The 16,318-nt window shown below is 28.5% G+C and overlaps 1 protein-coding gene across 4 annotated transcripts in view; it reads right to left on the bottom strand.

Annotated features, from left to right (window-relative positions):
* Positions 1 to 9,731, bottom strand: part of Lar (tyrosine-protein phosphatase Lar) — a 183,906-nt gene extending 174,175 nt beyond the window's left edge. For all 4 annotated transcript variants that reach the window (XM_035083182.1, XM_035083183.1, XM_035083181.1 and 1 more), the window contains exon 1: positions 9,594 to 9,731. In XM_035083182.1, the coding sequence (XP_034939073.1) occupies positions 9,594 to 9,657 (64 nt within the window). In that variant the 5' untranslated portion in view covers positions 9,658 to 9,731. The remainder of the gene's footprint in view (positions 1 to 9,593) is intronic.
* Positions 9,732 to 16,318: the final 6,587 nt, after the last annotated feature.

The following is a 16,318-nucleotide window of genomic DNA, read 5'->3' on the forward strand; positions in this document are numbered from 1 at the left end:
GACATCACTATGTTCAGTTAATACTCAACAAGAAATGCTGCAACTCTAATGGCATGTGCTAAAGAAGTTAATATAGCAGTAATAAGGAAATCTGCAGATTGGTCCAAAGGGTCAGAGATATTCGCAAGAGTATATAATTGCTCTATCCAAGTTGATGATAACAATTTTATAAACTCAGTATTTCAGATTTCTTAAAAGTAGTGAGTTTAGTGTTTCTATATGTAGTTGTGAAAGGGAGTTTGATGTTCTTTTAATAAACAAAAATTTTATTTTAGTTTGAAAAACTTAAAAAAGTTCTATGTGAGTTACCAAAGTAAGCACCAACAAAAAATTCTTTTTTGCTATACTCCTACCCTGCGAAATGAACAATTCTATATCGTACAATTACTTTAAAAAAAATGACTTGAGTGAGGGCATGACAGCCATAGGTTACCCCTTCTTTTTTCTTATCTTAATAATAATAATAATAGATTTATGTTATGATAGCTCAGGATACAAATGCCCCCATGCTGCCACTATCTATCGCCTTCTTTTTTAAAACATCTGCTGTACACAGAAAGTGTTATATTGTTAATTTCCTTGAACGAGCCTCTCACATAATTACGATCAGATGTATTGACACGCTCATTCGATCGGTTAATTATGATGGAAGATATTGCTTTAAGAAAATATGATAATCAGAATTATAACATCATAATACCAGCATCAAGGACTTTATCCTATATATACATAAAGTGGCAACTGTATCATGAGTCGTAAGGTTAGTATGTATCTCATGTTATCAAGGGTATAAAAAGAGTGTTCATTGTTTAATCTTGCGATATATACTTTGGCTAGCAAAAACCACAAAGAGAAATAAAATACAACCGAAACAATGTAGATCGGTTGTAAAGATAAAGCAGGAAAAAAAACAGGGCCAAAGAAGAAATAAAGTGGAAGTGAAGAAAGTGTACTAGTGTAGAGAGTTTGGAACTGAATCATTCGGTAGTTTAAAACAACAAAATTACAATAAAAGAAAAAAAATCCTTAAAGTTACATTAAATCAATACAAGATAGTTTCATTATTACTCAACAAAATATCGAATTCGTAATTGATTCTAAATAGTGTAGTTTTGTAAAAGAAAAAATATCATTGTTAAAAATTTAGACTTGCCTTGAAAGAAATACTAAGAAACGCATTGGAAAAAGGCAGTAAAATAGACAAAGAGAACGCGCACCGTTTCGAAAAGCAGAGAATCGTGCGAGCTTCCGTTCTTCGTCGTTCGTTCTATTAGAACTCGAATCTAATCTTCCTCAGGATTGGATTCTCGTAACGCGAGACGATTTTGAGGCTCCGACATCCTTGAGTTGCGCTATTCGATTTTCCGTTGTTATTCGCTATCGACTGACGATCATCTCCTTTTTTTTCTTACCAATTCTCAGGATGTCTAGATAGAAAAATGTTTGTGCTTTCGAATAAAAATAAAAGACAAAAGCAATTTAAAAATAATTCAAGTGTGTTTATAGAAAAAAGACTATCAGCAACATGAAGTCTTCAATAGTATTTAAAATTTTCATTTTTCTCTTGATTGAAGATCAATTGGTTTTTATCGAAACTGGATTTATTAGACCAATGTTAGGCTTAAAATGAGCTACTAGTGAATCTATTCTCATTCTTTCCAGATCAGAATTAGTCACTTTTGTCACATTGAATGAATAGTTCTTAAAAAATAAATAAAAGTTTGAATTTTATTGTAAGTTTGTAAATGCATTATTGTTCTTTTTAATCAATAATGAATGTTTAATCCATGTTCGAACAATTTTTAAGAAAATTGCAAATACATGAAAAAAAGTATGTTTGACCGTAAGATTTTTTACTGTGGCTGATAGTATTTTCAAGCCCAGGTCAATGGGAAACTTTTTCTTTCTTGTACAACAAACTCGAAACAGAATTTACTATGGTCTGTAACAGAAATTCATAATGACCAGAGTTTTTTAAATTGTATTTGATTAAATTTACTAAAACTTTAGAGATAGTGTGCTAGTACTACAAATCCATAGTAATTTTTCATGCAACTAATTTTATTAAAAATTTTAATACGAAGAGAAATCAGAAAAGACTTAAACAATTCAATCCGATGATTTTTTGATATTTTTTCTCAAATAAATAAATTTGCAATGGTATGCAAGATAGGAAAGAAAGTTAGGTGGCATTTTTATCGGAAAAATTATTGCAATATTATTCCTGGTGGTGAAAAAGTACGGTTATTACCGCATTTATAGCGAGTTATGTTGCCGTACGATGTTCAACGAAAGATTATGCGTACTTTAAAACTCAACCTTCAAAATGCTTTTACAAATATATCTATCTTATCTTGAAAATAATCATTCTTTTTTATTGAATAGAATATGATCAAAAAATTACGATTCCAATTGGAATAATATTAATTGAAAAACCATTTACTCCAGTAATACGATGGATAATATGAGAATAAATTCCATAGTATCTATAAACCACTTTTATAAGCAGTTACAAAAATACTTTGATGTGTAAAACAAATCATTCAACCTACAAAATGACTACATTTATTACAATTACTGCATTTTAATGTCTACGTAATTCACGAGCTGTGCGCAATTTTATTTAAATAGCATTTCAATTGATCGATAAAAAATAGCTCAGCCATGACCATTCTAATAAATTTTTCGTGTCGTATATGTCGAAGTGGAGGTGAAATTATTGAGAAATAATACACCTGGAGCTTTTCAATGTCCTTATCAATAATCGTTTTATTTTTCAATAGTTTCTATGAATTGATAAATGAATGAAAACTAATTGAAATTCTATGAAACCGCTTTCTTATTCAACATTCTTCAACGTTATTTCTCTCTTTCGTACAGCAAAATAGTCAGAAACACTCAATATTCCAGGGTTGTTTTCACAATAGTGTCTGTTTACTCATGTCTGACTCGATTAGTATTCTAAATGATAATATCAAGTGATAAAGATCAATTATTCGGAATGAAATTCTGATTTATCTAGAATATTTTTGACCTTTTCAACCACAAGCAATTGTTTAATAAAAAAAACATTATATTCACCTATTTTTTACTGATACAATAACTCTTTTTGCGGTTCCGACATGACTCTCATATTTTTATCTGCTCCTCCATCTACCTATCTGTCTGTCAATTGGCCTGAATATAATAGCCCTATAATTCTAAAGCTATTAATGCAATCAACTTAGAACAAAAACATCAAGTACTTAAATTAGAACTCCTTTAATGAGCTACTTACGTGAAAATGCTTAAATTTATGATGGAGATAATTTTTTGGAGCGATTTTTCAGGCTTTTCGTTGTCCTTAAAAATGGAATGAAAAGTAATGTGAGTGGAATGTATATTCTTGTATATCTTTGCTCGTGACACACATGGTTGGATAGCTTTTTTTCTTCATTTTTAAACTATAAATGCAATTTTCCTCACTCTCATTTTGAAGCTATACTTCCCTGGATAATGAACAACGATAAAAATAATATGAAAATAAAGATGGAAACAAGTTTTTTTTTATGATTCTTTTTCAATTGAGATGAAACATAGTTTTTCAAACAATGTTAGTGAATTATTAATCAGTTATTTTAAGATTGTTATTAATTGTTTGGTACTGTTCAACTACCAAAATAGCCTTATTGAATAACGATCGATAAAGACTGATAATTCGTAACAGATATATATATCATAATAGATGTCAATTTGTAAATTATTACCAAAAAAGAGATGATCGCAGTCATCTGAAAAAATTGTAGAGCATTTAGAAGTTCAGATTAGGGTAAAAGCTAAATAGACGAGAATACAAGAAATAACAAAGATAATCTTTCTGTAAGTCTTTTGAAATTAAATAAAGTTTGATAAGAACGAACGAGAGATTGCTTGTAGATAATTGTGTCTTTGAATGTTGTTTTCCTCATTCATGCGCGTTAATTTATTAATCGTAGATACAAACTTTATTAAGAAATTATGATTTTAAGATGGAAAAAATGGTTAAATAACACAAAAACTCTAATGTGTCATATTTAATAAAAATTTTCGTATTTCTTTTTATTCATTTTCAATTGGATAATGCCTTAAAGCTCTCAAATAATCTTTTAATTTATAGTTCTACTTTTTTTAAGATAATAAAATTCCGAATCGACACTTTTGTTTCAATAGTGGTTAAATCGATAAAAAAAAACATTAAAAAACTTGGAAAGAAGCATTTTAGAGAGCAATATGTATTCAAGCTAAACGTTCAAAATGATGAATTTTTTGAAAATTTTCTTTGCTCTAAAGACGATTTTAAACTTTATAAAAAGTTAAGAATTTTTTTCCACATTTCTCAAATTTTTTAGGGAGTGATAAGATCACATGAAACATTGAAAAAGTAAATTAATAAACTATCAAGTACAACCTTTAAGAATGCACCTTAATTGTAATTTTATTCATCATAATAAATATTAACTATAAAGATAAACAAAGAGTAACTAATTTTCAATTTTTAAATGGATCATTTCAATGGTTCGTTTTAATAGGAGATTTCCTGGATAAATTATTTATAATTACGAAAAAAGCAAGCGAATATTTAAAAACTCTCCAATATATAATTTTTATGAGTTACCCAGATGGATAACTTAGGTTCAATCAATAATTCTGTGCAAAGGTCATAAGTGAACTCTACTAAAATTTTACTACAAGCATTCGAGTAATTTTCCACGATTTAATTTTTATGTCAGCTACAATACTGAATGAAAACATACATGGAGTCATGGAATTTCTCCAAGTTTCGTAAATTATAAGTACTTTTCCCCTAGATTTCTATACTATCACCAACGACCTGTGCACAACACACCAAGTATATACTTGATGAAAATCGAACTCGGCAAAACAGCAAACTGCACTCCGGACCTTCATAAATTACGTCTCTGCGACTAAGAGCTTTTATAATATTAATACGATTCGGCTGGAAATCGTACAGTTTCATAGAATATAGTTAAATGTTGAAATGAAGAACAAAGTTTGCTATTTTTTTTTTGTAATATATTCTAAAGCCATGGTATAAAATTTAAACGAATGACTTCTTCATGATATGACGGAATAAAATATTGAAATACATAGCTTGTCAAAGTTTAATAATATTCTGGAACTCAGAATACTTGTAAATTATTCGTTAAATAAAATAGAGTGTAGTTAAAATATTAACTAATAAAACTAACTAAAGGAATATGCTAATCTAGTGAACACAAATTAGCAACTTACGTTTTATTAATAACAATTATTTTAATATAGAAAAGTTCATTTAAAATTTCATTTGAGTTTTAAAGCTTAATAAAATCTCAAGTCTATCAATGACAATTAATTTTTTTAGATAGAATCTGATTTTTAAAGAAAAAAAAGCAAACAGTAATTTATGTTGATTTTTTTTTAAATTCCTAAATAGCACAACCTTAATTAGTATGCACCCAACAAGTTGAAGTTCTAAGGAAATTGATTAGCAAAAAAAGAAACTTTAGAAGTTTGCAACTATTTCCCAAATACTTCATAGTAGCTTCTGTTGATTTTTGTGAATTACAACTCTGAGGTCTGAGTCATTTTTTTAGTCGACTGATTCAACTTGTTGACAAAATTCCAAGTTAGCTTTTAACACAATGTAGGTCTCATTAGTTTTTTGTCAAGGGGTAGATGATAACCACGTACAATCCCTTTGATAAGATTGTGTGAAAAAAAATACAACCAACTGATTCTTTTTTAGATAAAGAAATCCAATAATCTGATTTGATTTTTTTCTTTTTAATTTATAAAATTATTCCAACTTCATTTAAATTCCATAAAATTATAAAATAAACAAAATATTTATTTTTATTAATTTGTTACTAAAAATATACTAAAAAATTCTGAAAAGCTTTCTATGGTAAAATTCAATCTATTTGACCAATTAACCACAGGATATTAATATCAAACTTGAATATGATTTTTTCCACAAAAAAATTTGAATTGATCAACTAATTTTGTATACAAAGTTATTTTCCCTTCTCCGAAACTGCCAACAGAATAGCACTGGTCGAATTAAGCAAATGAATTATGACAAATTACATTGGAAATATACATAATAACTGTCTAAATTAGAGATAATGTGAAATAACACTAAGTTATTGATGGTAGCAAAGCTTTCATAAAAATTTTTACCCGTTGAAACGTCATGACATGAGAAGTTAGGGATGACGAATAAGCACGACGAGAAAAGCTCATTCGATAGTTTAGTTGGTAAAACTACTACTGTGTCTAGAATTCCCGCGGAGAGTCACGACGACGAAAGTCCGTTGGGAGATGCCATAAAATGTGAGTAACTTCTTTTATTTTATATCCATTGCGCGTTTTCTCTATATCCCTTTGGATTGAGTCAAATGGGAGGTAGTGTTTATCCGAAGCTGGATTATAACCATGACTTATAACTATTTTTATTACTCCAATCATAATTCCAGTTTTACTTGAAATATTTCATCAAATAATAATTACACTAAAATGAATAAATGTTTAAAAGTAATTCCATTGTTTAAATTAAAAATTCCATTAAATTAAAAATATTTTAATTTAATTGGTCTCGATGTATCTTATTTACTTACTGACAACCAGACAAACTTCAAATATATATATATTGATTTATATTGAATGTCAATTATTGGTAGCTACATCATATCGTCGTGAACTTTTAATTACATCTTTAATTTGAATGAAAAAGTTTTATTTATAAATCAAATAAAAAATTCTTCTTGCTTTCAAGAAGATTAAAGAACGAAAATGTCGTTCAAAGGCATCTTGTTTAAAGCGATTATATGACAACACTTTTATGTACTTTCAACATTTATTCATCATTTTTATTCTTATTAGTTGAATTTTTTGTACCAATTCATTTGATGTCTTTCAATTAACTTCTTCCCAATACCGTTTTAGTAAAGTATTGAAAAAATATATTTAAAGTTGATCACAATCATGAAGTAAATTTGGTATTGATCGAACGTAGACAAATTTGCATCGCTTATGAGTTTGACGTAACCAAAATGAAATCAAGACACGGTGTAAAATATTGATAGTCACTCTCTACGATGGTAAAGCTGATGTGACAACATTCATCTTGACTTTCAATAACTCGACGCGTTAGGTGTATTAAACATTGATGATGATAATAATAATAATAAAATAACAAGTCCTGGGTAATTCTTTTCACCAAAGAGATGCTTCAAAACTACCCTAGACTACCGGTAAGAAAAAAAAACAAAGTTTCCTAGAATAAGTTGAATATTTTGTTTAAAACAAAAAAATCCCTAGAAAATATAAACCAGAAAAATTTTCCAGTTTTTTTTCTTACTTCTCTCTTCTACTTCCCTAGACATCTAAGTGGACAAATTTTCCGAAACAATAAGAAAAGTTTTTTAGAGCCTTAACTAAGAATAAAAGCTCCTAATGTATTTTCTGCTATGAAGAAGTAAGCAGGTCATAATAAGAAGCATCCAATAAAATAAAAAATTCATAGGCTGACTACCGATAATATGCATTATATAGGACCTTTGTCGTGCACCTCACACCTAAATTATCAGCTCCTAAGTCCATTGAGAATTTCTACGGCTCCCATATCAGGATTACGTCCTTCCATAATTAACTAACTGAAATTCAGTTGGGACGTATTGTCATTATGACAGAGTCAGCGCAAAGCTCGATGGATTACTGTCCCGAGTGTAATATCGGTACCATCACAGGCCAATAAACCCGAATTTCGATTTAATAAAACCATATTTGCGTGAACAAATCATCTCGATCCATGCGTTTCAAATCATCCTATTAATTATTCACCGCGTTATTTATCAAAATTAATAGATTTCATTTTATACCACTAATTGTTATTTGATAGTAAGTATATTCTCTGGTAGATTTACACTTATTATAGGAAATTTAATTTAATTATTCGTTAATTTTAGTCACAGAGTACCAACAAAAGCTGACAAAGCATCAATATATTTTCACCATTTAATAGATTTAGGACGTAAATTCACAAATGGAATATCATTTAGCTCGATTTTTAAATGATTTTAAAACATTCTCGAGCTGTTCGAGATGACAAATATGAAGATGTATGCCTAAAAGCCTTCAGACGATGAGTTATATACCTTTGATTGCAGCCATTACATAATGATAATAATATAAAGATGTTTGGTTTTGTGTCTTTTCTATACTAACGGTAAAAATGATTCATTTATAGAATCATTTAAAATTAGGGGTCTAGCTTTAAACTGCTATCAACATTCTTCCGCATGTTGCAAACTTTTTTATAGTATCTATCTAAGTTATGTTTGAACGTAAAATTCTTATCCTAAATAAGAAAAAATTTCGAAGTAGCTCAGAGTTGGATCCTCAATTGTAAATAATAATTATTTTTCTCTTACTGTCATTATCCATAATTAAAAAATTTTTTTGAATTTAAAATACTGAAGTCTCATGGTCTTTTGAAAATTATAAAGATTCATTTTTTCAAATGTATTGTAAAAAACAATTTTATTCTAATCAATGAATTTCATTTATAGAAAATAAGTTGTGATGAAATATTTATTAATTGCATTGATTAACCAGAAAATATTTTTATTACAGAAAAGTTTCGTTTCGTTTGTAGTTACTATTATAATTTTAATAACGGTGATGGTAATAAAAGGAAAAAATTTAATTAGTTAAATTAAAAATATTAAAATTCATTTAATTATCCTCATAAAAGATATTGTAACACTAATGTATGTCTGCTTTGCAGTAATGTTGATAATAAAAAAAAAATAAAGTACTTGTTTTTTTTTCTTTAAAAAGTCTATTAACTTTTCTGAGTCTCATTTCATCCCAATAATTTACATTTCTATTTTACTAGAAAATTCATCAGGAATTACAGCAGTACTTTTCAATGGGATCAATTAAATCAGTGAGTACATAGAAATATCGAGAAGTTTCAAATTTAAGATTGCATTGTTACAATAACAATAAATAATGCTTGCTTGTGATAGAAAAGATAACAGGTTTAATCGAACTGTGACAAATGGATAATAATTAAAAGAAAAAAAAATCACAGTATTCGCTATAAAAATATAAAATCGTCAGAAGAATGACAGTGATAGACTGGTCCGTCTGCTTTACATGTCCTAAAGTCCATCACAAACGCGAACACATTCGTGTGTTAATTTAATTGACTGCCAACTTAATAAATTAAAACAAATACTCTTCAGCTATCAATAGTCTGCCGCTCCAATTTCAAATACTTTTCTTACTCCGCAATAAAAAAAATTCCCACCAATAAAACCGAAAAAAAATTAAATTTAAAAACTTAACAAAAAAAATAATGAAAATTTTTAAATGAGCTTTTTTTTCTAAATATTGTCTTTATGCCATCACTTGAAAAACAGTCATTTCTTTAATTAGTGCTCAAGTGTCCGGCAGTTTAGAATGTTATCACAACACCCATGTTTCGTTGACACGTCCTCAAAAGATGGGTTGATTTCTTCCATAGTCTGTAGATTCTTTTAACACTAAAACTTTTTATTTTTACTCACCACCATGATTCTGCGCGATAATCGTGTCGATCGCCACCAATAAGACGAGGAAGATAGGAGTCATATTGACCACCTTCTCTTTCCCGCCTCGATTGCTTCACTGCACAAATTACCACCTTTCCCTCGTGGTATTTCAGCACCTAAGAAATAAGCAAATTCACCTTTATCAGAAGCATGCCACCACTCAATTATTATTAAAATCGGGATTTTCTTCAATAAAACGATGAGCCACTCAATATTATGATCCGTTTTTTTCGTTGCAGAAGAATATAAAGGAAAAGTAGAGATGAAAAGAAACTGATGTTGAATTTGATAAATATCAAATTAATCACTAAAGTCTCAATTACTCTAGTTCAATGTTTTCACAGTTTATTGAATAAATACAAAAATAAGTTGATTATTCATAATATGTATATATATATATATATACATATAGCTTTCAGTATTATTTACAAAAAAACATTTCTATAGAGAAAATCACTGGTAGCGAATGCAAGGAATGTTCGAATACGCTCAATTACTCAACTACAAATCACGTGCATCGCTGAAATGATAATTATTTACTAAAACAAAGGTTTTATGGCTGAATACTGAAAATTAGGAAACTCTGTAGAAATACGATCATCAATTGCTCTATTTGTTTTTGTTTTCATCAACACAACAAATATTATAACTACTCAAATAGTTTAATGAATTTTTTTCAGTTATTTACAAATCTACCATATATACTATGAAACTTTAATTACACTGCACATTTATTCTTTGTTTGAGATAAAGAATTTTTTGTTAACGAAGATATGAATTTGAATTGATGTCGTTGATATGGTGATGATAGTTAATAACTTAATAAATATTGTCACTGGCAATTTGTTTTTTTTTGTAGATAAATAGTCTGTTGCAGTCTTTTTTTTAAATTTATTCTTTGTATTTTAATAACAATACTTTTTGTTTTTTGTTAAATATTTGTTATCGTAAGATTCATTCGTTCCTTTTTAACGGACCCGCATTCCCACTGACAAGCGTCACCTCATTCGCATTGATGCTATCACGACTCAGCTTTCTTCCTGTGATTCCACGACCATCCCATATTTCTGTGAACTTTTACAAATTCGTTCCAACACTTAAAAATTTCAATAGCGTACCAGTCTTTTTTCTTACTTCTTCGGTTAAATCCGCAACTATATATATAAATTGTGACTACCTAGTTACATCACATACGCTTAAGACGGTAGGAGAAATAGTGTAAAACTCTTGTATGATTGCTATAACGAATGATACAAATTTTCATTTTCCACTGGTCAGAAAAAAATTCGCAAGTGTTTTTTTATTTTTTCAAACTTTTTCAAGTTTTATTTTTTTGTAACACGTTTGCTTCAGTTCTTTAGTTGATATTTTTTTTTGTTCGTCGATGGTTAGCTGTCTGTGCACGCTGTTAATGGTCTGCACCTTCTAACGTCAGAGTGTTCAGAGCTTTAACCCATCGACTTGGTCTTTCGACCTCCACAAAGTCAGAAAATTGTGGGTCCGCACGGACCAAGCAGGCTTTTTATCGAAAGCCTCTTTCACTCACGAGTTTCAAGAAAGAATGTATCGACAGGTTTACGAGGTCACGAGCTTTTCTCGCTAACGCAAACTTTTTACAATGGCCACTCACGATAGATACAGATGGCTTTTCACGTCAATCCGTAGGATTACCATGCAAGCGTGAAATTTTCTGGATCCTCATTTTTTACAGAATAAAAATAAAAATGTTTACTTTACTGTAAGCTTTTCAATAAATTTACTAAATAACATTTCCTGTACTTGTGAATTACAACTGTCTCACTATTGACTTATTTTCGAAAATCATTTTTTTTGTTTTATATTCCACGTAAAATGTAACTTTTTAAAACTAAACTTGAGTTTAAATAAATTATTTCGTCACTACACGTTTTTAAAGATCGCTAGTCACTATTTTAAAATCAGTCAGATGTCACAAATGATCCAAACAATTGAAGAAAACTAATTAAATCCACCAAATGCGTAACAATAATTTCACACACTAATTGTCTTTTCATAATTGGTTGATGTCAAAAATCGTACAATCAAAAATCATATTAATAAACGAGAATCGTATAAGGAAGAAAAAAACAAGCGACTAGCGTTATCGTAGACTCCCATACGGGTAGTTTTCTGAGCGCGCGCTGCGGCCTGACTGACTCACACCCCCGTGCACCCCTTGGCTGCCGCCACCATTCCATAGCTTGACCCTAGCGCATGCGCCCTCTTATTTCATTCTATTTTTTTTTTATCTTAATATATATTTATGAATTTAATTAAAAATTTCGGTGATTCAATTCATTCGTTAAATTCCATGTCAATTATTTTTTATTCTTTTATTACCAATTTATAACTTGCTACTAACAGAAATAAAAATCATTTCTAGACATTTTTTTCCTTGCTGAAGAAAATTTATAAAATTAAGGGAAAAAAGCAACTTTTGATTAAATGTATAAGAATAAATATTTCGAAAATTATTAATGAAGTGATCCACAATGGGAAGACTAATTTCGGCGCTTAAATGAAGCGCATGCGTTCAATTACGTAGTAGGGTATCTGGGGTGCGCTCGTCGGTCGTAGTATCGCAGTTTCTGGTCTGATGTTTGTCCGTGTCCAACGCGCAGGGACGACACTCCCAATTGAGGTGTGCACGAGGTCGCGCGCACTCTTCCGACAAGTTGCACTTATACGGGGGTGCAAACATCAACTTCTGCGAAAGTTCTTCATCGTGTTTCTAGACTTGTAAAGAAAATCGAAGAATTTTTAACGGTGAGTTCACATATGTTTGCACGATATTTATTGTAACTTATATATATGTAGGTTTTTATTTATCTATTATCATGAGTGTTTGCACGAAAATTATTTCATTCAGATAATTTTTCAAACATAAACAAATTAAAAAGTGATCCAGTTCTTTGATGAGATACATCTTTCAATATTGTGTTGTGTAGTTATTTTTTCTCGGATTCGTGACTTATAAATAATTGAACGTTACGTCACAAAAAGGTTCTCGAATTGGTTAATAAAATAGGGAAAATAATTTAGTTATCAAATACTTAAATTAATAAATCAGTAAGTTGTGAAACTCAGAAGGATTGACGTGAAATGTTGAACTAAAACAGTAAAAGAACAGTGAGTTAAAAATTCATCTACTTTTAGACTGTTTTGTTGTGTTGTTTTTTAATTTTTTTGTACTTTTAAAAATTTAAGCAGTTTTTATAATTAGAGTAGGTCAGTAATATGATATATAGCTACTTTTATCATTTAATAAAAAAAATAGGAGGCTTTTATACAAATTACATATACGTACTGATATTTAAAAAAACTACACCGTAAAAGTTTAAAAAAAAAATTTCTTCTTCGTGGAATATTTTAGTGAAATTTTAAATAAATAGAAAATTTTTAGAATGAAAGTATTGTTTTTCTGTCAATATTACAAGGAAAACCCTTTTCTAGTGTTATCGTCAGATTAACGCTTAAAAGAGATAAAAAAAAATCAGCCTGTTGGGCATGTATAGTAGGACTATAGTGTGCTGCAGTACATTCAAGCGATATGAATAAACATTTTCTAGAATAAACTGGCGGAAAATTACTCGTAAAAATACAAAAACCCGACAGGTCATAGTGGACGCACTTTGTATTTTCTTTTCTTCATAAAGTCATTATTATTTTTATGGGATTTCTCAACTTGACTGCTTTCTAAACGCTCTAAAAAATTCTCTCTTATCTATTCCTACTCCAGAACATCATTTATAAAACTTTGCTAAGACTTTGCTTATCTCGTACTATTTATCTGCTATTTTTTTATTTTGTTTGGTTACACAAAATGTCATTGTGAAAAGCTCATCGGCCGGATGTTTGTGCTTTTTAGGATATTAATCCATTTTATTTTCCAACTAATTATTTTGGTCTATAATGCTTCTAGTTAATAAAACTGATAGATAAACTTTAACTTTTAATTTTTATTGAAAAATTAATGTCGATGGTCGGAAAAAGTTATTAAATGATATTTTAAATAAATGTTTTATTCAATTCACCCTAGAAAAAATATCGATAAGGTTAACATGAAAATAAATAGATAACTAAACCTAAAAAATGAAGAAAAAGTTTCATTTTTTTTATTCATTAAACTTTACTCTAAAGACTAATTCGAAAGTTTGGTGGTCGTTAATAGAGTCGTAGTCAAGTGAACGTTTTGGTTTTTTTTAAAAATTAATCTTTCAATGTTATAAATAGATATATGTCATATAAAATGATAAATCATGATTCAAAGACCTTTTTGGATTTTAAAAGCATTGGCCAATTTTTATTTTGTTCTACCATTGTCTTAGTTTAATTAAATTTATTTTCAGGAAACTTAGGTGGTCGGTATTTGCTACTTTTACCTGTTGTTATTTTTTTTTTATTTTAAAAATTTGCTCACTTTTCAAATGATCTTTATCTATTACTTTGATCTTTAGTCTATAATCTGTTATAAAACTAAAAGAATAAATATATTTTTAGTGATTAATTTTTCTACTGAAAAAAAATAATATTATCAGTTTATTATAACTATAATTTTTTAAGGTTATTCTTCTAGGGTTAATTACTTTAGAAATTGATATTTTACGGTAAAATTGAAGATTAGATTTTCTGTTAAATAATTAGATGAAATTTTAATTGATGCCATCCTAAATCCAGTCGATTATGACTCTCATCAAGATGTAATACTTGTTAAACCTCTTTTCTCTGTGCTCAGAGTGAATCCGCATTGCAACTCTTAGTCTCAAATCCTAATTCTATCAATAAAACTTACCAATTCCCAGTTAAGTCGTGTGTTTGCACACTCTATCACTATATCTATCAAATCGTACTTTGGCAAACATTACTATTTCCATTCATATGGTGGCTTAAAAAAATTTCTTACACATTTCTCTTGTCTTCGAGTTGGAGTAAATGATATGGAGATATATTTTAGGGAGCTTCTGTTATATGAATTACTTGCCATAGAAAGCAGGAAATATTGAATTTTTTTGAAACACGTAAAAATAACATTTAAGATTCTTTTGGAGTTCGTGATAGTAAACTTTTTCAACTTAGATTTGTTTCTAGAAGTTAAAAAAAAGTACAACTATTAGAGATGATACTTTTATGACAGAAAGACTTGAAGTTTGGAATGTTTTTAATCGGTGTTGTTGAACAGTTATCAAAACTCATTAACTTAACAACAAGAATATATACTTTTTTTTTCATCTTAATTTATGAATACCTTCAATTAACAATAATTTTTTTATTAACCTTTTTTAAAGGATAACATATACTCTGTATTAAAAAAGTTAAACTTTTTCGTTTCTATAAAGAATCATGGGAAAAATAGATTTTAATCTGAAAATTCCCTTTTGATTCGAAAAATGATTTAAAAACGTAATATTCTTAATAGTCTCAATCTATTCTTAATATTTTCCCAAGTGAGACATAAATATTAATTTATTGATAAACCATTTCATATCTTAAGGTTTATTTTTTTCATTGACTTTAATGGTACAATCAGAAATACTTTCGAAAATAACCTCTGGACTTCTAATTAATTGATTTATCCATTTACATTCTTTGATGTCTATCGCACCCTTTCAATTTTGTTTATTAAGAGTACACAGAAACGATATAATAATAATAATGTTTAGTGGTATATAGTTTAAATTAGCAGTAATGAATTAGTAAGCTTTTTTTTCTCTTCTCAAACAAACATCAAATGGTCAACCGAATATGTTGTAACATTTAATCACTTAGTGTAGGGAGGTTTTTTTGAATAAAGTCATTAATCAAAATAGACCGTGATTAATTACTTGCGTCTTGGTCTCGAGGTATAAATAAATAAAACCAACAGAACGTAAAGATTGTTATCGCAACTACTCGAATAAATTTCTTACTTGAATAATATTGTAGTTAATAATTGAAAATGAAAATTTGAAATCACTTTCAGTTAAGTTCTTTCAAGCATTATGTGTTGTTCACTTATGATTCAAAAATTGTTAAAGAATGATGAATTGTGAAAAATTTTAAAAAATTACATTTCATGTAATTTTTTATTCGATGACGAAAATAAGCTCATAAAATATTCATTTTTAATAAAAAGGTTTTTTTTTTTTTTTTGATTAATAGAATGTGTATTGGAGTGTAAAAATAAATATTAAATAAGTCATTATACCAAAACGAACTTAGAATTCACCAGTTATTATTGAAATAAATTTCCAAACTGATATTCTTTAATTATTAAAAGAAGTACGTTGTAGAGTAAACAAAAATAGACCAAAATATATCGATTTTATTGGAAATTTAAATTTCAAATGGAGTAAGGAAAAATGCTCTCTTTAAATAGCCATTATTGTCTAATAAATGATCCATACATAAAATATTATTAATGATAAGATTCTAAGTTTATTATTGATTATTTAGTGTTGACGAAAATGAGAAAAACAGTTAATATTGCAAACATAAACAATGAATGAACTTAGAAGTTTGTAATTAAAAACATTTTATGTATTGGTTATTTTATGGATGATCGTTATTGATAGGACATTTCAACGTATTGTAAATAAAAAGTTGCAAGCTTAGAAATTAAAAACAGAAAAATTCCAAGATAAATATGTATCGATATCAATGATCAAATATACAATGTTTGAGTATCTTGAATAATGAAGCGCCAT

The sequence above is a fragment of the Chelonus insularis genome, unplaced genomic scaffold, assembly GCF_013357705.1.
Source record: "Chelonus insularis isolate UGA/USDA-ARS -01 unplaced genomic scaffold, ASM1335770v1 contig_356_pilon, whole genome shotgun sequence".
NCBI lineage: Eukaryota > Metazoa > Arthropoda > Insecta > Hymenoptera > Braconidae > Chelonus > Chelonus insularis.